General features: G+C 42.1%; 3 protein-coding genes and 1 long non-coding RNA gene across 10 annotated transcripts; 2 read left to right on the top strand and 2 right to left on the bottom strand.

The window, feature by feature from the left end:
* Positions 1–122: 122 nt before the first annotated feature.
* On the bottom strand, positions 123–6,299 carry LOC116851064. Of its 2 annotated transcripts, none has more exons than XM_032830092.1 (4): positions 5,091–6,299; positions 3,790–4,739; positions 1,603–3,307; positions 123–1,232 (listed from the first exon to the last, which is right to left on the bottom strand). In XM_032830092.1, exons 1-4 carry the CDS (start codon positions 5,254–5,256, stop codon positions 157–159), a joined length of 3,897 nt encoding a protein of 1,298 aa, XP_032685983.1. In that variant the 5' UTR covers positions 5,257–6,299; the 3' UTR covers positions 123–156. The 2 variants fall into 2 exon arrangements, with proteins under 2 accessions (XP_032685983.1, XP_032685985.1); XM_032830094.1 differs by having other exon boundaries at positions 3,790–4,312.
* On the top strand, positions 6,271–11,076 carry LOC116851068. Of its 3 annotated transcripts, XM_032830105.1 has the most exons (4): positions 6,271–6,359; positions 7,623–8,267; positions 8,395–10,268; positions 10,386–11,076. In XM_032830105.1, the coding sequence occupies exons 2-3, from the start codon at positions 7,645–7,647 to the stop codon at positions 8,888–8,890; spliced, it is 1,119 nt and encodes a 372-aa protein (XP_032685996.1). In that variant the 5' UTR covers positions 6,271–6,359; positions 7,623–7,644; the 3' UTR covers positions 8,891–10,268; positions 10,386–11,076. The 3 variants fall into 3 exon arrangements, with proteins under 3 accessions (XP_032685996.1, XP_032685998.1, XP_032685997.1); XM_032830107.1 differs by lacking the exon at positions 10,386–11,076 and having other exon boundaries at positions 6,318–6,684; positions 8,395–9,436; XM_032830106.1 differs by lacking the exon at positions 10,386–11,076 and having other exon boundaries at positions 6,318–6,790; positions 8,395–9,436.
* Positions 10,327–10,691, bottom strand: LOC116851069. Its single transcript, XM_032830109.1, has one exon. It carries the CDS (start codon positions 10,651–10,653, stop codon positions 10,363–10,365), a length of 291 nt encoding a protein of 96 aa, XP_032686000.1. The 5' UTR covers positions 10,654–10,691; the 3' UTR covers positions 10,327–10,362.
* A 4,718-nt stretch (positions 11,077–15,794) lies between the features above and the next one.
* LOC116851072 lies at positions 15,795–26,415 on the top strand. 4 transcript variants are annotated; one of them, XR_004379521.1, is made up of 8 exons: positions 15,795–16,032; positions 16,163–16,295; positions 16,461–16,622; positions 16,733–16,816; positions 17,137–17,414; positions 17,535–17,657; positions 17,771–17,859; positions 25,834–26,415. It is a non-coding gene; the product is annotated as an uncharacterized LOC116851072 (long non-coding RNA). The 4 variants fall into 4 exon arrangements; XR_004379519.1 differs by having other exon boundaries at positions 16,144–16,295; positions 17,140–17,414; XR_004379520.1 differs by having other exon boundaries at positions 15,796–16,032; positions 16,736–16,816; positions 17,140–17,414.
* Positions 26,416–26,629: the final 214 nt, after the last annotated feature.

The following is a 26,629-nucleotide window of genomic DNA, read 5'->3' as shown; positions in this document are numbered from 1 at the left end:
CTATAGCGACGAATAGATCACTCTGTGACGAAAGATTAAAAGTTATTAATAAAGGAAAGAAGTTACACTATCTTGATCGATGTTTGCGTATTTTAATTAACCCTCCAGAGAGATATAAATAACATATTTTTGTGACTTTTGACGGTTTAGCGCTCGTTAATTACTGGATGTAAGTAAACAGGTGCTGCGGTTTTCGCACATATTCATGTTTATTTCAGTTTGCAATCCGAGATAATCGTGAACGTTTAGCACGTGTTCGTTGCCCGCACGTTCCTGTTTAGTAAACATGTTATTTTTAATGTCATTGTGTAGATGTTTATTAAAGACTTGTTTGCGATCATTATATTGTTTCGAGTTCCTGGCGATGAATTCGTTCCCATATTCTTCCATTTCTGGTTTCTCGCAATTATTTTCATTTGTTTTCGTGACTTCAGATAATATCCAGAATTTTTCGCTACTCTTCAGTTTGCTACATGCTGCCCTCTCGATCACTCTTACACTTTCGTTGCGCGTTACTTCATAGGACTCGAGTGCATTGTTCCCAGCGTGTTTTAAAAGGGACAAAGGACATGGATGATCTTGCAAATTTACGAAATCTTTTAATCGACTGCGTATCAGAAGGCTTCTTTGCTTCTCATATGAACGCCCAAGATCACGTGTCAACGTTAAATCGCGATTTGATGTGTCGATCAATAAATATCTCGCGTTAGCTTTTTTGTCCTCGATTATCGAATGTTTGATTTTGCGTATCCTCCCGCCATATCCTTCCATCGCGAAGACTGAATTTCCATCACGGCAATTATGTTTACCGCTTCTGGAAGTTCCTTGATTCACGTCAGAACAACCCAATGTACCAGCGGATACGTCGCGATCTTTTCGATCTATCCGGATTGATCCAGATCGATCGCGTATCGGGGTCCTTTTTAGGACATCAGCATCTATATTTTCACATAATATCGTGCCACGATCCGACTTCAATAACCTTCTATTCAATGCGATCATCTTATTGATAAAAGTGACCAGAGGGTTGCCGATAACAGAAAATATCCCCGAAATAAAGTTCTCGTCGTGCTCCACGTCGGCGGAGAGATACGGCGCGTTATCCTCGTAAAAAGTGTCCGCTGTATCTTTCTCGACATCGTTGCAGCGGAATAAACCTTTAGTAGCCGTAATTCCCGTTTTCGTTATCGTACTCGGATAAGCTCCCACGTTGTCTCTCTCTTTCTCATTACCTGCGTGCAAGGTTTAGATTAAGCTGTGTTTTTATATCTTCGATACCTTAGAAGAAATTAGGCGAAGCTTATAGCGAAACGTAACTTAGTCAGTACATGAAGTATTAAACTACGAAATATTAAAAAAAAAAACTGAAGTATTAAAAAAGAAAAAAACAACGTCGCACCAAGAAAAAAGTACGAACAAATTTATTTGTGGGGTATAAAGTTCATTCACACGCAGAGATAAATTTTACATCCCGCAAATAAATTTTCAAATATCTTCTCAGTGCGCCCAGTTCTATTTCTAGACGAAGAAGGGTTATTAAAACCGATGAAGGCCAGACCTTTCTTCGCAAGTACTTTAACCCGACATAAATCGAGGAATCACCTGCCACAGGCTTGCGCAAATGCTTCGATGGAGGGAATATATTTGCTCGTAACAATACGACGGGTGCCTTGGTGTCTTCTTTGACAACATCGGATACCGTTTGGCACTGACGATCAACGCGGAACTTGGAGAGATCCGGTCTCCCTGGAGTCGCATTCTTCGTATGATCTCTTTCAGCAATGTCGCGCGCGTTGGCATGTCTCGAAAGATTGTCCGTTGAACTGTATTCATGTAATTTTTCAATATCCGGCTGGATGGTCCTTTTTCCACTTGTTGCTGTTCTGCCGTCAATTTGTCGTTTCCTTTGATATTCGCGCTCTCGATCGTACACGATGTTCATCAACAATGAAACGATATGAAATCTGGTCCTCTTTTGGCTCCCGCTAATTGACGGTCCACTCGCGTTTCGCTTGATCACTTTGGCCGCTAGTGACGGCGAGATTTCACCGTTCCCACCCTTCTGTCCATCCTTTTCCTTCTTCAGTTTCAATGTAACCTGCAACGCTGAAGTATACGTGTCGAGCGGTGACACTTGCTCTGTTTCCTGCGTGCTTAAAACTCGATCGTCGTCCGCGATCTCTGTAGCAACGATGGCCTTTGCCTCTTCTTGCGCAGCTTTCATCGGCGTGACACTCGGCGAGATCTCAACCGGTACGTTGTCTTTTTCAATGGCCTCTCTCATTTCCTCCCCTGAAATCGTAATTTCACCCACTGCTTGTTTTTCAGTCTGTCGCAGATCCGCCGATCTCTCAGATTCCTCTCGATCCGTTACCCGGTCGGGGCTTCGAGTAGCGATCGCATCTGACGACTTACAAACGTCCCGGGCATCGATCTTCCCGCTGGGGGTAATCGTATCGCTCCCCGATTCCATTAACGTCCTCGTCGGTTTGTAGTCGGCGACGTTGACGCAGGCTTTGGTCAGCCAGCGTTTCGCGTCTTCCCCGTGCGGGCTTCTCTCCTGTTCCCGTGAGTTCGCCGCCCGACATCTTTGCGTGACGACGTTGATACAGACGCCCGGAGTCAGCCTCGCCGAGGACACGTCCGTTTCCTCTTCTATGTCCTCACGTCTCGCCGTCGTCTCGTCTATCTCGTTGATCTTGACTCGAGGTTTTTTTTTAGCTCCACCAACGCTCTCCTCTGACATGGTCCTGTCGCAAGCGTGGGTCCCTGTGCTGGAACGATCGCGATCGGTCTCGGTTGATCGCTCCGTCACCGATCGACCGAGACCCGAGTCCGTGCTTCTCTCGACTCGCGTGTCGTGAGTTGCCGGAGGCGTAGTCTGGCTGGCAGTTTCGGGATTACCAGCTGGGCATGGCTGCTTCAGCAACAGCCGCTTGGGACTCCGCGGTTTCGCGGCAAACGGGTCGGGCGACGGGTCCGGTGGTAACGTCCTGTACAGCCTCCTCGGGTCCTCGAGTCTCACCGAGTAGCAGGGATCGGTGAATTGTTGCACGATGCGTGTCGACAACGTCGGCGCCGGCAGCATCGCGCACCGCCTGCGGTCGAACTCACCCTCCACCTGACGTATCTTGTTCTGCACGTTGCTCAGCCGGCTTTCCGCGATTGCACGCTGCGAACGGTAGGGCGCGAAGTTCACGTTCACCCTCTCGTCGCACTCCTTCTGTCGCAGCGCCGACAGAAGGTCTCGCAGCTCCGCGTCGGACTTGAGCGCGAGGACCGTGGGATCTATAGGATCAGTCTCCACCTTGATGGTCGAGAGCAAAAGACGCGCATGTCGAGAGTCGAAGTTCGCGTGCGTCGAGGTACTCTCTTAAAGTGAATCAGTAAAAATGTTTCTGATGGAATCAATAAGAGGACTATTCCACCGATAATCAGTGAATATTTACTGACTTTCAGTGAAAACATTCCCACTTTACTACTTTATCTTATATCTCACTAATTTTAGCCAATGGAAATGAGATTCCAAACAATTTACAATTTACAGGTCATATATAAATTCGTTATACACCAAATTCAACTTTCTACGTTTACGGAATTAACGATTTGCATGCGACTTTCGTGCAATGACACTGTTTGTGTTACAAACTGCATCAATAATAGAAACGGCCGCTACTACTAATTGACTCTTTCGGTGAGATTTTACTATCAGTTATAGAGTTTCAGTGAAGAACACACTGATTATACTTTAGAGAGTACAAAACATATAAAGTCATTTTACATCACTACCTCTATCCCGACTCCCTGAGTTTCCATCAGCTTTCGACTGACGAGACCTTCGACCTGCGCCTTCAGCAGATTCATCTTCAACTGCACCAACGTTAGGACCGGTATGATGTTAGGCGGTGGATTGGCGGTCATGTGTAGGTTGATCAGCGCGTTCACTTGCTGCGCGTTCCTCGACTCTGACAGTAGCTGATCCTTCGTCAGCGTGTTTATGGCCTTCTGCGCCCTCGCCATCGTGTCCTCCATCGTGGTAGTCACGTTTGAGCCGGGAATTTTCCGTAACACAAGACGCGTGGCGGCGCACGCTATGATACCCTGCATCGACAGGAACTGCGATGCTAATGCCTGAAGATGTAACGAGGACGGGCAGTTCCTCTTTGAACAGATGGTGTCGTCAGTGGTCGGCGTGCAATGATGCTCGTCTTGGTCGATGTCGTAACTACAACTACCTCGGGCGACGTGCCTAGTTTCTGTGAGCGCGTCGACGTCCCTTCTGCGACAGCAACCGCAATTCTGCGACGTTTCCCTGGCGCGAATAAACTGATCGCAAAAAGGAAACGGCATAGGATAAGAGTAGAGTGGCGGCGGAGGGTAAAAAGCGGGGTAAGTTAATCCGCCTGGTTGCGGATAAGCTGCCGGGGAAGATGTCGTCGCTTGCGACGATGTGAGCGTGGACAGCTGCTGCTGTTGCTGTTGTTGCTGCTGCTGAGGCGTCGGCGATTGCTGACAGTTGCCGGGCAGGATGAAGATGGGCGCGGCGTTACTAATGCACGCACGAATTTGATCCAAAACACTCAGCTGGGCGCAGCTGGGATGACTCGGTAATGAAGGGTTACAAGGACTTTGGAAAATGGGCTGACACGGGTTCGTTATTGTTTGCGCAGCCGGTGTACATTGATGCGCTACCATATAAGCGTCTGGCTGGTAAACGTAACCAGAGGGTCCTTGGACAGCTAGGAGAAGTTGAAGTAAAGCAAACGAACGCATTTGATGTCGTTTAGGAAGTCATTTGAAGGTTGTGTTTCTCGCGAAAAACGAGCTTTGGGTGTTTTATTTGTAAAAATAAATGCATATTTTATATGAACGCAGGAATAAATATTTGCACGCGGATAATCTATTTGTTTGATATAAATATATTTTTGCATAAAACGACAAGGACGAAGGGAGAGAGAGAGAGAGAGAGGGGGGGAGAGAGAATGCACGTGTAGAGCTCGATAAATGCTTCATCATGGGTGAATGCAGTTCGAGCTAAAATGATTCGTTGTTTGATTTAACGTTTGATTTGTCGATGGTCGACTTTGTACCTTGAGAAACTCCGAAACATGGGCCACATGCTGCAGTTTGCATCTGCTGAGTATTAGTTTGCCGTTGTTGACATGTCGGAAAATTATATTGACTCGTCTGCACGGGCACGTTCTGACAGGGCGTGACCTGTGACATCGAGGCCGCGTTACAGGGTAAATTAATCATCGATAACGGAAGGGGGTTAGATCATTGGTTCGCTTTAGTGAATTTAGATTCCGGTTGCAGCTGCTTGGCCCATTTATTCTCTCCACGATGATCAATAATGCATTATTCCGCGCCGGTGTGAGAGTTTGCTTGCAGTATCAGAAAATTGCATTACTTGAAAATTTGGATTTGAGATGTGAATAATGGAGATGTCAAGCACGAGGTATTCCGTGCTTGTTAGTGGCTTCGTTAAGATTTGAAGTTGCAGCGACGCATTAAAATATTTCATGGCGCTATCGATTATTTATATCGTTACTTGCGAGGATCCGTCGACGTAATGAGATTAATGCCGTATTCGTAGTCAGGCCTTATATTTAAGACCTCCTTAAGTTCATCTTCAGATGCTCTACAGGTTATTTTATTGGTTATAGAGCATCTGAAAATGAACTTAAGAAGGCCTTAAATATAAGGCCTGACTATGAATACGGGCAATAGTTGCGCGACGCGCCGAAATATCTGAAGGAAGATTCATTCTGAATCGAGAATATGTGTATTATATTCAAATATGCGTGTATCTATTACTAACGTCTTTAATTCCGCGCTCTTAAGGCTGTTTGTCGTGGAAACTTTTCACAAAACGTCTCCCGTCCTTGGCTTTGAAAAGCTTCAAGTTCCCGCGCGAGTTAGCAGGAGAAAATTTGTCTGTCACCGGTTGAGCAGAAGTCTAATGCTCACGCGTCAGCCAGTTACGATAAATCCGTTTAGCCATATAGATCCGATTAGAGTAAGTAATTTTCTTTAACGAGACTAATCTAACGCAATTTAAAGTTATCTCCGCCTTTCTCACGGTCGATATCTTTTTCCGGATTAAACGTCGATGAAAATATACTTAACTGCGACGGCGAACGAAAGAGAGACGGCCACGGCTCTAATTGGTTCGTCACGTCTCGGCGTAAACTTGTTTGTGACGTCGTTAAAAGCCAATGAAAGCCTGCTTCGTTATCTCGAGAGTGGGAGATATGGCGTGCACTATGACTCTCTACGCAGAGTGAACCTCGGCTCATTCATTACGTGCAGCTGGTCTCTCCGCGCGTAACGCGGACGTCGCTAAATAGGAGCCTGTGGTAAATACTGTGGTATCGTGACTGTTATTACGCGGGTGTGCGACCTTTCGACAGATGATAACGCACAACGGATTGGTAGTCGGCCGTAATGATGCGCCTGATGAATGAGACTTAGCAGAGAAAACGCCAATCTCACGATTTGTGTCATTCGCATTCCGCGAGAAGAGACGTAATTAGACTTCGTTACCATTGAGAATGGTTGACGCTGGTGCTCCAAGTTTTCGCTCGAATTAGCTGCGGAATCTCGGTAGAACGTTCGTACTTCTCTGTATAGGCTGCGCTTTGATATTCACTGCCAGTATTGCGAATGTGATGTCGTCGCAGTGTAAGTACGCTGACACAAGTGTTCCGTTTTCACGAGTATACCGTCGATTTACTGCGAATGAAGAAAACAGAATGAAGCAATGAGCAGCAGCTGGCAACATCACGTGGTATCGTGTGCATAACCAAATTTTTACCGAGTTTGGGTATCGCTAATAACTCATATAGAAATAGCGACATATGGAAAAAACTACAATTGTCATCAATATTACACCAATATATCTTATAGTAGAGTCGAGCATTCATTTTACGCTCTATCATCTTTTGTATCCATAAGTCTGTTGTCTTTAACTAAACTACCTGAACTAGTGCAATAAATTAGAATGAAACAAGATATATTTGTCTGGCTCTAACTTATTAAACATTATTTAACAGTTAAAGAGAAAATCTTATAAGATACAACTCTTTTCCATGAGCGCCGCGACATTTTTGCTGCGAATGCCTCACCTCGCGAGCGTAGAGTAGGATGTGAACCGATGGAAACATATGAGAAAGTCGTATGAACGCGGAAATGCTTTGAAAAGCTTACTGCTGCGTATGTCGTCACGGACTGCTGCCAGTGTTGTCAATGAACACCGAAATGTAGCCACAGTCATCAGAGTTTCTCGTACCATATGTCCGGCTGTCAACACGAACGAAATACTACATCCACGCGACTCTTCCTCCCAAAGCTAACGACGTGGTTGAAATACTTTTTTCTCTTAATTATTCCATAGCCCGGCGGCTCGTTGCATTTCGTGACGATAAACATTATTAACGCGCGGCACTCGTCGCGACAACGTTATTAGAATGAGCACGCGTGCGCGCGTAGAATATAAAAAATAGAAAAAAAATCAAAGGAAAAGGAGAGAAGAGAAAAAATTCCTCATAATTCTCGACTTTCCGGCTTTAAGCACGCTCGCCAGTGCCGGTGTCCTTAATTGCCGCCGTGTTTTATTACAGAGATATTATTTTCCCTTTCGCCATGGCCGACCCAGATTCCCGTGCGAAGCCGGCGCACGGTCTGCAGCAGTGGAGCTGCGACTTCATAAGGCGGGAACTGATACCGGAGATGGTCCACGATCGTTGCTTCTGCGAGCCCGACTCCAGGGAATTCGTCGAGTTCGATTCCGCAGACGTGGAGCCTTTCGATGGGAGCGACCGCGGCACGTCCTGCGAGCTGTACCGTGCGACGGCGCACGTAAAATTCTCCGGTGAGACGTGCAGCTTTCCCCTCATTGTCAAGCTGCCGAAAAATTCCGCCGACTGTCAGCCGCCGTCCGGCCCGTTCCAGAACGAGGAGATGTTTTACAGCAAGATGACGCGCAAGTACGGCGCGGACGGTGTCCCGAAGTGTTACCTGTCTGACTTGGGTCGATACGGCCGGCCGGTCATCGTGTTGGAGGATCTCAGCGCACGGGGTTACGTGCGAGCGGATCGTAAATTGGACGAGGATCACCTGAAATTGTGCGTGAAAGCTCTGGCGACGTTCCACGCCAGGGGATTGGAGCTGAAGGCGAAGGAGTTCGCCATTTTCCGGGAGTTCTACGCGAAACTGTCGGACTCGTGTTCCGATTCTTTCGGGCGTTATCGCCGAAACGCCGCCAGGTAACGTTCACTTAGTTACGTCAGCGTACACCTTAAATCAACAACAATAAGACCACAAATTGTAGCCACGCAAACTTGAGATATTCGTGAGCAGTGAACGAATTGTCGTCGGTCGCCTTGTTTGCAGGATTTTGGACGTTTTGGAGTCGTTACCCGAGCCAGCGCTCGTCGGGAAAATCAGAAGAAAACTGAGCGAGAATCCCTTGGACGTAATGGAAGGCCTGGCCATGGAGATCAACGACGTCTCGACCGTCTGCCACGGTCGTTTCTCGCGGGATAACGTGTTGTTCAGATACGAGGGTGGGAAGCCGAGCGACGTAAGGGTGATCGATTGGCAAACAATGAGGTACTGCTCGCCAGCGATCGATCTGGGCCTCGTTCTCCTCGCCAATCTGCCTGACGACGAACTAGCAAAAGTTGGGTTGTTCTGCCGGAATATTTTGCGGTTTTATTTAGACGTCGTGAAATGCGAATATTCAGAGGTGGCCTGCGATCTTCTGCAACGAGACATCATCGTCAAGCTGTTATCTGCATTTGTAGTCTTGTGCACTGATGAGACCGTCACGGATGGCGAAATGCTGGCGATGTTACGAGTTCTCGATAATCTGGGTACTTTCGATTAGAACCGCTTACACTGTGTTTTGGCACCTATTTCATCCTTCTTTTACTGCGCATACGATGAGAATATTGTAATAAAAATTATAATACAATTTTAATATTACGGGAATAGACTGGCACTATGAATAAAAGTGACTATGAATATAAATTACCATAAATGAAATTATAATGAGATTTTAATGAAATGCTACAAAATTATTATGTTTATGGTCATTTTTATTATGTTTTGTTATCATTTTCGTTATCATTTTGTTATCATTTTCGTAATATAGCGCCAGTCTCTATTCCTGGACTACTCTAAAATTGTATTCTAATTTTTAATACAATATTCTCTCCGTATACAATACTTATTATACGTGTTGAGTCTTTTCTTGACCCTTATCGTGTGTTTATTCGCGATACGACGACTGAAGGAGACATAATTATTGGCATTTGAACCAAACGTACTTGAAGAGTCGCACTGTTGGGAAATGACGTGTCGCCGATGCAAGGAACATCGTGCATTCTCTATGCTCGAACTCTTGGAGAACAAAATATTATTAGAGAACATAGACGCGTTTTTCATTCTTGCAACCTTTATTTCACTCGCTCACGCGAGTGGCAGAATCGTTGTTCGTGATTGTCAAGGAGTGCGGACTAACCGCGCCGTAAACGGGCGTTATTAGTATTGTTCTTTCGAGCGTAATGGCATAAATTAACGTTGCAGTGTGTGCGACGTTATAAAAGCTTCGTTTCCTCTCCTCGTCTCTCGGCTCTTCCCTTTAGATAGCTCATTACATTTATACGGTCGAGATTGGTTTGCTTTCCTTCTTCTCTTTTTTCTTTTTTTTTTAAACAAGACATATGTACCGTGCGCTGCAGCTGCTGCTACTGCAATATATAGCGTCGCTGTTGCACGATGAAATGCAGTATGGTTTTGCTACTTGGAAATGCAACTCCATATTGTTGCTTCGGATTACGTTGCTCTCGACGCTGATTACCTAGTTTTATATTTTTAGATTTATATTCGCCGTCCATTCTCTTCCTGTTATAATCTGCGTTATGAATTCCTCAAAATCTCTATTAGGATAATTGCGAGATATAGAATACGCGGCTTTTGGAATAAACGACTGTGCGAAGAAACGCGGTGGAAGAGAGAAAAAGAGACGCAGAGAAATGGCGACACGTTTTTGTTGAAGCAGCGTTTTCGATTACAGTCACAAGGTGGTTACACTTACAAGCAGTTCGTAATGGCCAGCGTAATAGAATATTGACGACAGCCCGAACATAAAATGTCGCTTGAGAAAAATCGTAGCATCTACATTTCCTCGATAAATAATCACTAGTGCTCAGAAAAAGATTATTACGCTAAGGAGATCTCAACGATCGAGCGGCTCCCCTCAGGTATGTGTAATTCTCCGTCTCGAAATTATCCTGCATATTTTTGTTCTCAACGAAATTATGGAATTGTCGAGCAATGTTACCGTGGCTTCTCCGTTCACCGCGGCACGGTACTTCTAGAAGATTGCGGTTGAGTTCTCATTGGTCGACGTAAGGGATCCGTTTGCTGATGCGGTATGGATACCCAATATATAGCGGCCAACAAAAAGATCAGAATGAAGGCAGAAACGAACATCCGTCTTACTCCACAAGTGGACTTCACTGCGGCCGTTATGATGGGAGCGCATGCCGACAGGACTTCCTTTGATGGAGCACATTCCTGCACTCTCGCCACTGCACCATGGTTGCCGTTGCACTGGCAATGCGTCTTCGTCGATTCCCAGCCCATTCGGAATTTGGTAATTTCAAGGTTTTCGTGCCGAAAAATGTGCCACGGCCAGATTAAAAATTGTAATTGAAGCCGGATCAGTCTGCCCCGGACATGTTAGCGAGCGACATCAGATCGTCTAGCTTTCTACACAGATCGTTTATCGATTATGCGCGTATACGATAATCGATAAGCGAGTTTGAAGCTTACTTCATAGCTGTATTACAAATTTAAAAGACAAACAAAGAATTTTTTAAGCGGATACTGAAGTGGACGAAGAACTCCGATGAAAAAACACTTTCATTTAGGTGAGAACCGAAATTATCAATTTTATGCGTATATATAGATTTTTTAAATAGATGCAAAAATGAATTGAAGCATTACCCAGTATATTTTTATTTCTTTTTTCGTATATTGCACAATAAAATCCTATGCGAAATTTAATCGACTCACTTCATCAATAGTAGTACCACTCAACGGCAAATCAGTAGTCTCTTTTTCCCGTTTTCACAAAGAGATAGATATAACATTCTCGAAAGAGTCGATAAACGCCGAAAAAGATCTGGCGATCGCCGTCGAAGCAAAAGGATACTTTGAGAGCGAAAGTTTTAAATCTGAATTATTCAAACGTATAGCGTGTAAAAGTGTTAACGAAAAAGTCACGTTGCCGTGTTCCCCGGCAAGTCGCAACGCGACTTTCCGTTTTGCCGTCGGTCGATCTACTTTATTAATGAGCCCGCGTGCGAACAAATACAAATGAGACTATTCCCATGCGCGATGTTACCGCTGCGTCAGGTGAATATATTTGGAGGTGACCGCGCGTTGCTCAGAGAGACAGAGAGAGAGAGAGAGAGAGATTCGCGACGGCTCGGAGAATCGTCCGTTGCAGAAACGGATAGAGTCAGAAGTTGGGAATTATGTACATAGTTGACGACCCCCTTACGGCTTTGGCGTTTGTCTATCTCGGTGCTGCGGAACAGATGTTTGCGGCATGTTGATCGCGGTCTCGGCGCGCATATACGTATAGAACACACCGGTGCTTCTTACGCAGGCATAATACATTTGGCTGCGTTTATGTTCTCGCCTGAACAACTTGCCAGGTATATGCTGGCGCTTCAGTTTCACAACCCGCCGAATTTAGGGTTTAGATCGTTTGCTTTGTCGGCACTGACAGACAAACTGCGCACGACGCGTTTATCTTCAATACTATCACTTCTTGCCTTTGCGCGCTTTTTCTCTCTTTGTTTCTTTCTTTCTTTCTCTTTCCCCCCTCTTTCTCTTTGATCGATCTAATTAATAAGCTAAACTTGAGGTTGCATTGAGCAACAAATGCTTATACTGGATACATAGTTAGCATTAGAAGGGATGAATACATATTACTCTCCTTACTACAAAGATCTGCAATGGCTTCCACTATGTATGAGGTGCAAATATTTTGTGAACTACCTTACATATTGCATCACTCGAGAGAGTCCAAACCAGAACTCTCGTTCAGGAAATTCTTTTCTCGCAGTGCAGTCTCTGTTAGAGACACGAGGGTTGCATCGGATCTTCATGTTGGTGCCTTAGAGTCGTACAGAACAATATCAACATAAGTACCGCCACTAGACACCGTAATGGCCTTCCTGATGGTTTAAAAACAGCCAGATTCTTTAGATATCTTCAAGTCTGGTCTTTATGACTTTTTGTTAGAAGCTTTCGAAATATGAGCTTTGTGTTTATTGATTTGACTAAAGTGGATATAAACATAATTGGATGGATCAGGACATAAAGACTTAATGAAATTGTCACACACGCGCTGTGACTAAATAGGTTATTTTCTTATTATTGTATTATTATTCTTATTTGTATATTGCATTACAACTTACAATTTGAATAGTATATATGTTTTTTTATCGAATTTATATTGTATTTTTGTTGACTGATGAGGAGACATCCCAGAGCGTTTAATAAATAAATAAATCTCTTTCTCTCTTGTTACAATTAACTTTTGTTTAACGAAACTCTGTATATTGATTAGCGTAACTGTAGATTTTTCCTGTGAAGCACTCGCGCGATAACAATTCGAATTTAATACCGCTTCTAAAATGGAACTGTATCGTGCGGGCGCGATTTTGTGCCATTGTAATTTTAAACTGTTCTATTCGGGCGGCAATAACAAACTCCAAATTGGATCGTTATTTTATGTAGGACCAAAAGAGGTTTTTTCTAGGCGTGATAAAAGGTTCAGGACGATTATCTTACAATCACACTCCTCGCTGTTTAAGTCGTCGAAAATTTATGTCGCTTAAAGCTATGGAGTTACTTAGCGAGAGAAAACGGAACGCACGTACTGAGCGTTCTCGCGTTCTCGCGTAACACGCCGTTCTTTCACGACGTCTTATTTTCGGAACTCCCTTAGCATTAAGGAGCCAGTAAAAACAGCCTGTAAGAGTGAAGACTCACTTGACGGTCGACAGTGACGTCCCGAGATTGGACCACCGGCAACGTGGTCGACGGCACGATCTCGTCTACTATTCTTCTCGCCACGGTTTCCCTCAATTTCTGCGTGCAGGGCGCGAAAACGCGCTCGCACCCTCAGCTTCCTCAGGAGAGCCGCGCGCGCTTCATAATGAAACAGTCTCCGCGGGAGGTAGGCGTTTTAATATTGCAGATAGGTATTAGCTATCTGTGTTGAGAGAGAAAAGAGGAGGGGGGGGGGGAATTAGCATTCATGAAAGTTTTATCAGCGTATGGGAATTTGATAATTTCGAGCGGACCTCGCGATTTTCGTTGACGCGAGACTGAAGCGCGTGAAAATGCAGAAGCATCCGCGACGCAACCGCCTCGATAGCCGGTAACCAACGTCGTCTGCGAAGATTCCGGCGGAAAACTTCACCGAATCGTTAATCCCGGAAGACACCTCCATCACGCTTTCGAAATATATATGACTGACGGCATGAATGCACGGGCGCGACCGGGCAAAGTTATTATATCCGGCATATTTCGGCGTGGAATGCCGCTCGAAAAATTTCCAAAAGCCCGCGCGTATTCCTCACCCTTGGCCCACTAAATTTTTCACGCTTGCATACCGACATTATGCCCGGGCCCGGCATTCTTCGCGGTCGAATGCACTGACATGAACGCGCTTACGTGAAGGATGGTCGTGGGCTTTACGACGGCCACGGATATTTCGATAGCACGTCGTTCATCTCTTGTCGCGTCGTATACGCAACAGAATTGTGTGTAGCACCAGAAATCTAGAATTCTAATAAAAAAATATAAAAATCGCGACAGTCAAAAAATCTATAAAATACTATTAGTTGTCTCGAATAAAATGTTAGCGTTTCAATGATTTCTAATAGTTCTAAAATTATTTTGGCCTGTGAAAAAGCGTCTTTTTACTTTTATTTGCTTATAATAATTCAGCAATTAAATATTTGAATCATTTTTTACTTATTTTTAGTTTCTTATTTTTATAAAAGAGAGAGTGTGTAGTAATAATATAATTTCGACTATAGTCACCGATAAGTTAGTTAAAATGACGAAAAATGAAGAAAAGATAGTTGGGACGCTAGCATGGCTCAAAAGGCTAAAGGGTCGGCCAGAAGTTGTGGACTTCTATCGGGATGCGTATGCGAGAAAAACGCGTTCGTTCGGGCTCGTTACTGTGAACGAGCTATATCGTCGCGCGACGCATTGCATTATACGCGGTGTTAAAATCGCCGTTATCGTTTTACAGAATTTACGCGCTCGGCGAACGCGGGCGTGCTGTGCGACCGTAACAAGGGAGTCTCGGGTTTCTCGCGAGGAGCGGAGAGAGCAGAGGGTGGCGGTTGCTCGGGGGGAAAGGATGGGAAACGTTGCATGCCTAATCAGACAACGACGGCAGACAGTGCTTTATGCGTTCGCTCCATCTGCAGATTTCCGTTTAATAACGTCATCTGTATGCAGAAGTACATTATCTTTAGCCGTCTCTTATCCGCCCCGTCCTACTGAAGGATACCCGCGCATTTGTGCGGCTTCTTTCCCCGTGACATGGCCGCGCCGGCTTGTTTAACGCGCTCGTTAAAGCGACTACTGTGCGCTACTTTCGACGATTGATCTTCGAGTCTCGTCGAGCCAACCTTCGTGGTACGCGAATCGCTGCTACGCGGTGTCCTCAAAGGAAGAAAGGATACGTAGGAGAGTAAAGGAATGAACGAATGAATGAACGAACGCACGAACAAACGAACGAACGAACTTTAGACAAGAATGCAAGCTTTACCTTTCTCTGTGTGCTCCCCTTGTGTATGAAAAATTTATACCACGTTGGCCGGCACGAGATAATTAATTTATGCGCAAAGAGAAACGCATTTCAGAGTACACTCTGAAACTGAGCTTGTAACATTTGTGGTTCACTGCAATTTCCTCCCTTTTTCTTTTTTCGCGTTTTCTTGTGTAATCTTGTTAAATTGAACGAAGCTCTGTGTAACAGATTAATGCCCGTGATAACTCCTCCGGCACGTCCATTTTTCTTTGTGTTGAATTTTAAATAAAGTTAGCTAAGTACTCTCTACCGAAGAAAGTTCCTAGCCGGCATGATATCGACTATGGTTGGCGACCACGGGTCTTAATGTCTACACAGACGAGCTTAATCTGGGTCTTAACCCTTACCTGGTCTTGTCAAAATATGTACGTCGGGGTAGCTCCACGATCTTAATCCGATGGTTATCCGGCGCCAGTAATTTGCGCGAATTGATTGTCGCTGTGCGACGAAACTCGCGCTTGTCCCCACAGTGGATCTTTCATTACGCGTAACGATCGACGCACTGTAATATCGTAGTATCGCATTGTAATCAACATAAAATATTATTAGCAACATCAAACGGCAATAAGTCTATAATTAAAGTGTACTAAGATATATAAGGAAAATTTGTGCGGAGAAAATTACCTTTGATAACGGGCTTCGGAATAACTGAACCGGAAGTAATACGTGATACAAACCCGTCGCGGTGTCTCGGTGGTGACAGCTATTTGCGCTAACGATAATTGTAATGTAATAACACGATTTTACGAGTGAAAATCATTATCATGATTGTACAGCAGAGTGAAATGGAATAACGCTCGAACAGAGCACAAAGAAAAAATGTTTATGTCGTGTGTGCGAAAGTCATTCGAGTCTGGTGGCGACTCGGCGCGGCACCGCACCGCAGTTTTACTTCCTCCTGCACCGCGATCGACAGGAGCCGCGACAGGAGTCCGCCATCGATTAACACGCGAGATCGCGGCTCAGCCGCGCTTCTCTGGTCCATCCGTGTTCGTGTGACGAGTAAGCGACCGACAAGTGAGTGTCTGGAACAATGGAGCAGTCAACGGTCAATGGAGAGTCACAGTGAACAGTGATGAACAGCGATGAACAGTGTCGATAGCGTATTCGTGGTGAGTGATTCGGCTATTATCAGTTTCGGCTGTCATTCATCTACTCGCACCGCTTCTTGTTCATTCAGACGCAATCTTGCTTCTCGAATATATCGCACTAATGTGTATCAGACCTGTCGTTTAATTGCAGTTTCTTTACTCGAGATGCGATATGCATGTATCAAAGCTTAGAAGGAGAGAAACGGAGGGAATGTAAAAAGTGCTTGAAGTGTTGGAAGTGCAATTTACATGGCGCAAAGTGCAAAGATACGAATGACGCCGCGGTAAGTTTACCGATACGCCGCATTTTTCCTACGCGGAGTCTCAGTGCGCATGCGTTGAAGCTTCTGATTGGCTGAGACGCGCTTACGTATGCGTACCAGGCTCCCGCGTAAGAAAATTTACGTGAACGCGATGTGGAGTAATGGATTGTTGTTTGTTGTAATTAGCTCGCGGAATCGTGATTAACCGTGCTTCTCCGGTGGATTCGTGCAACGAATTATCCATGAGGTGGTGTTGAGGAGGCGAGCAATAAGTGACCGAACAGACGAGTGTCTCTGCAGTCGATAAGAAGTCAGATGAATTGACGGCGTCGATAGAAAACTGAACCGGTGAGTGATACACCTGTTAATTTCCATTTCCGAGTGTCAGTTTACGTCCTGACATAAACTTACTCGTGCATAATATCGTGCTCAAGTGATAGTCAAAGACTATCTGACAGCAGGTGAGCATCCCCTCGAAGTTGACGGGAAAGAACAAGTAAATCGACGATAGTGTCAGTAGTGAATCGACGACGACCAAAACTGTACGTAATACGTGAATAATACAACTATTACTAACTTTCATTTCTGAACATCTATTATATTTTAACATAATCTTAATCATGCGTAACATCATGGCAAAGTGATAACTATTAGAGATCTGTTCTTTTCTTCTGTATCGCTGCATTAGAATAACTAGAAAGAAAATATACTTCCTTTGATATATGGCTCGAGGCATGCAGATATCCCAGAAAGTATAGAGTGAAATAAAATATATTTATTTTGATTCTAACTTATTGTACCAGTGTGCATTAGTTCAGGCAATTTAGCTAAAAAGAATAGATCTAATAACTGTATCTGATAGTAGGTGAGGATTCCCTGAGAGGTGACACGAAGAACAGATAAATTGGCCATTGACAACCCAGACAGCACACATGTCCAAAACTGGGACATAAGATGTCTTTAAGATATCTTTAAGTTGACTTTAAGACGTCTGGACATGAGATGTCTTTAAGTTGTCTTAAAGATGTCTTAAAGATGTCTTAAAGACATCTTATGTCCCAGTTTTGGGCATTGTGTTGTTTGGGAATGGTATCGGTAGTCAACGATGAATTGAACTACATCAATGATAAACTGTGATATGTGAGTGATATGACTATTACTTAACCTTTATTTCCGAGCGTCTATTTATGTCGCATTTTGATATAAATTTATTCGTACATAACATGTAAAGTGATAGTCAATAACTGTGTTTGATAACAGGTGAGCATTTCTTCAGAGGTGACACGAGAGAATAGATGAATTGGCCATTGACAATGGTATCGGTAGTATCAGTGATTAGAGTCAACGATTAATTGGCACTACATCGAAGACGAACCGTGATATGTGAGTGATATGATTATTGACTTTTATTTCTGAGTGTCTATGTCGCGTTCTAATTTAACTTTACTCATGCATGAAATGCCAAAGTGATAGTCAATGATTGTATTTGACAACAGGTGAGCATTCCCTGAGAGATGATACGCAAGAACAAGTGAGTCGACAATGATACCAGTGGATGAATCGGCGCTACATCGACGACAAACGAGTGAGTGATACTGCTGTTACATACGCTACGTTCGTTTTCGATGTTTTCGTGCTGAAAGCACCGCTCTATCTTGCTTTGGCAGTGTAACGAGCAATGAAGATAGAACGATGCAATCAGCACGAAAGCGTTCAAAGCGTAAACGCAGCCTCAATCTCGGTTTTCATGCGTCTGTTTACGTTGAGTCCTGACATAACCTTATTTGTTCAAAATATTATACCTTTGACTATAGGCTTGTTTTTTTTTCAAAAAACTTTCTGAACTAGTGCAATAAGTTAAAGTGAAATAATATATATTTGTCATGTGCTAATTGCATTAGTTCAGAGAGTTTTTCGAAAAAGAACAGACTTAAGGAAGAATTTACATCTTGTGAGAAAAACAGAAAGGCAGAAGTCAATCAGAACTGATACTGATACTGAGTCGATAGTTGTAGTCGATAGTTTTTTTGTGAGTTCTGAAAAGTTTCTGTCTTTCTGTTTTCTGCTTTTCTATCAAGGTGCGAATTCTTCCTCATATAATCATACTAATGACGATTTTAGACGTCTGTCAATATCTGTAGCGATCCAGGGCTAACGAAGAGCTATTATCTCAACTATCATCGTATTTTCCTTGTTTTACCTATTTGAATTTTTCTACTAGGTCGTTTTATTCGTAATCATGAATTGTAATATTATAATATATGAAAAGTGTACTTTTTAATATTATTTATTGTTGAAATAGTTTTATATAGACTGTCATAAAAATATTCTGCAATTTATTTATAAAAAATTTTACAAACATTAGATTATTTTGTTTACAGTGGTTTTGTGAATCTATATATAATGACAAAAGAATCAACTATTTGAGTAATAATAATAACAACAACAATAATAATAATAGTAATAATAATATTTGAGTAACTATTTGAGTATATAATATAATATCTAGTACATTCTTTTATATATATCTTAATGATGTTACAATTTAGGATTATGAACAAAACAACCTTCAAATGGCTAAAATAGGAGTAAAAGTGCGATGATAGCTTAGATAATAGTCGTTGTTTGTTTGAGGCAGTGCTATAGATGTTGACCGACGTTTTATTGTAGAGAAAGGCGACCAACAGTCTATGGTCTATATAGATAAAGATGTTAGCGTAAACACGTATATTTAAAGAGGTGTGTATGATTACGCAATAAACTTGGCATAAATTGGAATAATAAATAAAAATAAAAATAATTTCATTTACATTTACATGTCCCTACACTTTAACTCCCTTTTACACTGGATGTATTTCTCCCGAGTAAGAGAAATACTTTTGGCGTGAAGGGGCTGGAATATAGGGGCGCGCGCGTGAGCGAAATAAGTTCTTTTTATTTCTTACTCCAATTTACACTAGTTCTCCTTATCTCTTTGCTTATCGTGGGCGAGCCTGAAGAAGTAAATATGCGGAAGCAATGTCGCAAATCAGTGAAGAAATCCGTAGATAAACGTAAAGTACCGGGGGGATTCGTAATCGCAGCACATCCTGTACACGCGCGACTACGCGATCTTTCGCGTCTAACGTGCCACTAAACTTAACGGCAAGTCGTTTCTTGATGCTTTTGCGCTTAACGAAATCTGCGAACTTTAGAGCGGCGTTGCTACGCGTCGAGTGAAATTTACACACCGTTAACCTTTCGCGTATATATGCTGCCTCTTCTTCATGCGATCGCATCTGAGACAGGCGACGGCGTACGATCGTCGTCTTGTTGGGAATTCGACGCGATTCCTGCGCGATGAGCCATCATCGTCGCTCAAGATCTTCGCACGTGCATAACGCCGTGCACAACGCCGTGCACATACTTATCCTCTTGAGACTCGCGATGTTTTCGCTTTATCTTTCCTCCATCGAAATACTCTTCGCGAGACCGTTGTGAGCGCGCTGACTGTCTCATTTCATTGAGGAAATATCACGATGTCACGCTAATGTAACGCAATTAAGGTGAAAGTATCAAATGTTTGGACACTGATAGACAGATAGATATTCATTACTTCAGCTACATTGCAAAGAAAGGAGAATTTGGTTCACAAAATATTATCTTAATTCACTCGTCCACATCTTATATTAAACTTTATATTCCTTTTTTTTACTATATTCTTATCCTAATATCACAGCAGTTATAGTCAGTATATTTCACAATTCAAACTTCCACTCTTTCACCTATTATTATTACCCATTTCTCACACATATTATATTATACAATATATACACATATATTATACACATACACATATATTATACACTATAACTACATATACATACATATACATACATTATACACTATACATATATTATACACTATCATCATTACATTATACATACATCATACATATATTATACAGTTATCATTACATTATACAATCTACTTTATCTTATTCCAACTTACATATCTACTATCACAACATTTTTTATTGCTACTTCATGACTTCTTTCATACATCTTCGTCATAATTTACTCTTTTTAATATCCTATACATTCGTATTTTTATTTCTATTTTTCTTTTTTCTCTTTAATCTCCCTCTAATAACATTTATACATGATTCTGGATGTTCTTATTGTTTTGGTTTTTAAACACGAATATTTAAACTTTCAACATAGAATATATATATATATATATATATATATATATACATACATACATACATATTTATTTATTCATTTTATATTAATAGTTTAAATTCGTTTAAATTTAAAGACCAAAAAATTAAGAATGTCCAGAGTTAGATATCAGTATTTTAGTGTTCAGATATTGGTACTTTAGCAATACGTAATCGGAGCGCAACTGACGTGTAAAATTTACTCTGGAAAATGGAATGTTTTTGCGAGCGGTTTATCCATCGATAGCACGTTCAGGGAGCTGGATTCTTTCGAAAGCGACCTCTTGACCTCCTTCGATACTCATCGGAAAATAGAGACTACCAAAGGATCGCTTGCGATATTTTGGACATTGAGTAATGACGCTTTGACAAATGCAACGCGCGCGCGCTTTAATCCGCGACGCGCCCAGAGTCGTCGGATTCGTATTCCACGCGCGACTTAATCGATAAATTATCGAGGGATTCATAGGACCCCGTAGCCGTTTTGCGACTCGCGTAATTCACCGATTGCTGCGCCGGTGCCGTCGCTAGAATGCATAAAAAACCTCCGACGCGACAGCCACTCGGCGCGATTATATACGGCACACCTGCGATTTGTTTCCCGTTTAATGCAACGCGCTTTGCCTCGATAACGCAACGGGAATTTTCGGCCGGCACGATCATACGCCTATAAACGGGAGAATCGCCGACCGCGTTGGGGCCGCGAGCGGGCGGCCAGAAAGGAGGGAGGGAGAGAAGGAGGGATGGGAGAACACACGGTAATTCGTCTCGTATGAATTGATATTGGTTAGCTCTGTCACGTGCTATATGTGTCACGGGATATTTGTAAATTTAGTCCTTTTATAAAAAAACGAAGTCCGATCTTTTTATAAAACACCGTTTTTTATGCCGGGGTAGCGTTTTATAAAAAGACTAAGCTTTTTATAAAACGGCTGAATTTATACAGATCCCATAATATACATACGGCAAATACCTGTTTACAGCGGCGTTTACCTCGACTTCTTTCACTCGTGTTACAATTCGAAGAGAAAAACAGTTAAATCGAATTAATGCGCGATAAAGTAAGGTAAAGGTACCAATGTCCGGAAATGCAATCCTAGACATTCTTATTGTTTTGGTCTTAAAATATAAATATTTATACTTTTAACCTAAAATATATATACAGATATTGAGTACGTACATACATTCATGTTTATATGTTAAAGGTTTATATGTTAAGGTTTAAATATTCGTATTTAAATAACAAGAATGTTTAGGATTAGGTACATGTCCGGAAATTGATACTTTTACCTTACTGATCGACCGATCGGAATGAACAATTGCGAAACGCGTTAACATCGATTCGATCGTTTATTCAGTGCCGATAAGTAAGGACAGTTATGTGTGCGGACAGAGTATGGGGAGTTGTACCTTGTGTATTAATTTGCAAGTCCCGTCAAATTTGTTATACGCTAAACGGGGCTTCGGCAGCGTTATGTGCTCATATCCGCATCCTTTGATACGCGCTATTTACACCGTGGCGACACGCAAATATCGGCATCGCTATTCCTATTTGCTCTCCGTTTGTCAATCTGCGCGAACGATGGACCATTACGTGCATCGGTTACGGCCGGCCTATTAATTGCTCAGGAATCAAATTACGGTGCGATAGCTCGTGAACAGTATAAACAGATTTCTCATTAATCCGATTTTAAGGATGTCTGACGTAATACCGATGTTTTATCGTCGATTCTCCCGCGCGTCGCGGCGTTACTCCGTAACGTTGCTTGGAGAGAGAGAGAGATTATTTTGTTCTACGAACAACGTACACAACGTAGCGAGAACACTATCCTGTTATTCGACGATTTAACCCTTTGAGCCATAATGGAAGATCTTCCTTTTCTTCATTTTTGTGATTTTAACGGACTTATCGGCAAACATAGTCGATTATATTATTACTGTACACTCTCTTACACACAAGGAGTTGGAAATAAGTAAAAAATAATTTTAATGTTTATTTGTTAAATTATTGTAAGCAAATAAAAGTGGAAAAAAGGCATTTTTTCAGAGGAAAATTATTTTGAAGCTAACTATCAGAAATTGACACATCGAAATGTTAATAGTTTATTAAGAACAATAGTATTTTACACATTTTTATCAAAATTTTCTATAAACTCTATTTTTTACAACAAACTATTGAAATATTAATGATGTATTTGCTGCAAGTTTCTTGTCGAAACATCTCTGTTCATATCGAGGAAATATTTCGTTATTTTCGGATAAAAATCGAGATTGCTAATTTTGAAAATTTGTGGTTGCTATATTGGACTCGCTTCATTTTGAGTCATAACTTTTCTCTCTGAAATTCGTAATCATTGAGCCCGAAGTCCCACGTAAGTCCCGCCAAAATTTGAAGGAACTTTTTTTCAGAAATAAAACATACGGCTCAAAAGGTTAAAATATTCTCGTAGCGCGTGCAAATAATTAATAGTTCGGTTTAATGAATATCTCGCGCAACGTCTACGCTCCGTACACAGAGAGGCGATCGGCGCTCTCGTCTCATACGTGTAAACAATTAATTACACAGGGTGTTTAAGATGCATTGAAAAAATGGCTCAAAGTGCAGACATTTCTTTTTTCGCTCGCTCTGACACATCGCATGTAATTAATTGTTGCGCGCGAGATGAGCGACGATTAATTCTACATGAAATATAGATTCTACGACAGAAGCGAGAGAAGCTCTCTTCTTTTGTCCCGACGACGCGAAAGTCTAATAAATTAAAGGCCATGCCGATCGCTCTTCTCATCCATGACTTAGAGCGGGTCAAATTCTTCCGCTATATCGGCCGCGCGGGCGGTGCCGAACACGACTAATTTGAAAATAGAAATGACACCCACAACTGCGTTCCAGTCAGCCGAAGGAATCCCTTTATTACATAGCGCGCCGTAGAGTATTGCGCGGCGTGGAATGTCCGCCTTTTTAGCGATAATGACGATGCTCCGGATACCGGATGTCGACGGCGAAGGCAGCCGTTTAGTTCACCAAGACGACCGCGCCGTCGACGTAATTCATGGAGATTTATCGACGGATCTTCCCCGCCGCGCGCGAACGTTTAATGAAGAAATGATGCGCGGCCCGAAGAGTCGGTTTACCGCGTTCCGCGCTAATCTCTGAGTGGCCATAATCGGCCGTAATGTATCTCCCACACATTATCTCTCCTATACGCGTGGAATTCGCGCAAACAGCTCGTATGTCGGATTATCGTTGACTATTTGCCGCCGTGTGCAAGTAACCAAAAAGAACCCCCTTCGCGCCGTGACACGATGCATTCGATAATCACTCGTGAACGCCTCGAGATTTTTCGTCAGCTTTCTTGCTGTTTCTCCTCGTGCCGTTGCTCGAGAAATGTTCATTCCGACGCATGGAATCGTTGCTTACGACTCCCTATTGAATTTTCCGCTCGACATTGATTTTACAGATTTCATCGGACTTGAAACATCGAAAGTGTCGAAGTAGACGTAGCAAAGATATGACGTAGTAATATGTCAGCTGTACCTCCGTGACTCGAACTTGATCTAATCATTTCGCTGTCATCGCTACCCGAGATTTAGCTATATAGTAAAATGTATTTTTGCCGTTAGATATAAATTTATTCGTCAAAATGAAGAGCTCATGCTCATTGCTTATCGAGTAGAGCTAAGAAAGTGGCAGTTGTTACATAAATATCTAATACGCGTGAATCTCGAATTTTCAACTCTCGAAGGAATTAATTTTACAGAACTTGTGTCACCGTATCGCGCGCATTAACTATTTTCCTCGTTTCATTAATATTTCAATAATTACCGTGGCAAAATGGCACAGAATTTTTTAATTGAACCTATATAATTAATGTAAAACGACAAATTTTGTGTCTCTTCGCAATCTCTTTATTATATATTTTTTCATTGACCCTGGAAATATATACAGCATGTCTGACACACACAATGCGTATTAATACTCGTGTGCGAATAGAGCTTCATAAATTGAACAAAATAGTCCTTCATCATTTTGCAAACAACGACGACAATTATTTCTTTACTTCGATCCATAGTAATCATGTTAATCTCGTCAATGTTACGATAGACGAGACTGAGAAAAAAAAATATGAATAATTTAATCATGAACGAAAGAGACTGCGTGTTATCGTGTTTGCTTTGCTTTTATATATTTTTTTAATCGATTACAACGCTCAACTCCTTCAAATAGGCAATAAAGGAGTGAATAGACGCATGTGAGAATGCGTGTCAAAGAGATTTTCTTCTAAATTAAAGATATCGAGAGCCTATAAGAACAAGCGCTAGGAGGAAGTGCGCAGAGAAATAATATATAATTTATTTTACAATCATACAGTATAGCAATGCTATTATATTTACGTTAAAGTAAGGTGATCAGATTTCCCAGCCCTGAATTCGGGACACTTCATAAATGTGTGAAGCGGGGAGAGAGGAATAAAAAGATCCGAAAATTATTTGACAATCATTGAAAATGATGACAAATCGGTGTTCCGAATAGCACTCGAAAAAATTTGGGACAAAGGGTGAAAAATCGGGATGTCTAGTTACCTTTCCTAGTCCTACAGTCGTCGCATGGGATCTTTAAGAGAATATTATATCTAAGATAGTCTTTTCTTATATTTTATGAACCCAAAAACCTAATTAAACAAAGAAAATATTTAAGTTCTCAAATAAAAAATATAAATAATTTTTTGTATTGGTATCTCTCAAGATCCCATGCGTCGACTCGTGTTCGAAAAGTAGCGCGACGACTGTAAGGTTAAGTTTATATAAATAAGACTTTTATTAAGATTTCTTTTTTCTATTTCACTCGCTATGTCGACTTGTTCGTGAATAATAGCGGCATCGATATTGACTTTCGGCTCGAAATTTGCCTTAACTCGACGCTGAGCCAGACCTGCTATATGTGGGACTGAGTACGCGTAACTATAGTGTGTGCGGCGCAGGAACTCCAAGCGCTATAGTTCGTGACAGGCAGTCCACACGTACACAGTTCTTCGCTTGTGTGCGCTGCGCCGCACGTACTATAGTTACGCGTACTCGGTCCCACATGTGGCAGATCTACGCTGAGCACTTGCTCTCGCGCCGGCGCACCACGCTTCTAAAGCGAGGTGAACGACCGCATGGCTACAGCGAGTGCGCAACGGCTTACTCAGCCGCGGAGTGGGAGGGGGGGGTAAGAAGTGGGGGGAGCCATGCCGCGCAAGGTGACTTCCGCTAGTCACGTTCCGTTCACGCGTCGCGTCGCGTCGCGAGCTCGCAGCGATATCACGTCGCACGATCTACAACGCGGATCGATATAATCGTTAATATCTCTGCTTGTAGACGTCGTAGTGACTTAAAACAAGAAGCATTGGAAAGGGAAAATTACCGCGCCTCTGCTGAATGTGAAATCGTTCTCCCGTGGAATAAGGATCATACAACGGCATCATGTGAGTACGAAAAACATCAGTTTCTGTGTTTGCATTGAAGTGAATATTAATTGTTGATCTATGTTAAAAATCAAAGGGACATTTTAGTTTGGATTTATGACGCGCAGTTTATGTCAGTCTCATGTTTCTGGTCGGTATGAGTTGCAATTTACAAGACAAGCGGAATTATAATAATTATTTTCTGTTTCGTAGTAAATAATTTTTGCCGTAACGTCGAAGTACAAATAGCTAATAAATTTAACTTTGTTGGCAACAGCATTAATTTGTTCCCATTTCAATAATATATCTCAAGTGCCATAACTATGTTTTTTGCTTCTACTTGCTAATTTTTCTTCTGCGTATATAACATTATACACTTATTATTGTCTTTTGATTTTATACATGATCGTTTATTGCGTTTTCTATGTTAACGCTTATAGAAAGTTTTATTTCAGAATTATTTAATATGAGAGAAAACATCTGAAAAATAAAAAATATTTACTCGGTGGGTACTAATAACATATATACTATATAAATTTAAATTCTTTTGTTTAAATAGAATAAATAATTGTTAAATATTAAATAGAATAAATAATTGTTTAAATAGAATAAATGTTTTTAGTGAAAGACAATTGTTGCTTTTGGAAAACATTTTATTATTTGAAAGAAACTTTTTCATTATGTAAAAATAAGTATATCAGGTAACATGT

Source organism: Odontomachus brunneus, unplaced genomic scaffold (assembly GCF_010583005.1).
Source record: "Odontomachus brunneus isolate Ranch 3 - 2012 unplaced genomic scaffold, Obru_v1 Obru_scaffold_165, whole genome shotgun sequence".
In the NCBI taxonomy this organism is placed as follows: Eukaryota; Metazoa; Arthropoda; class Insecta; order Hymenoptera; family Formicidae; genus Odontomachus; species Odontomachus brunneus.
Note: the sequence above shows the minus strand (reverse complement) of the source record. Positions and strands in the feature narration are given on the sequence as shown.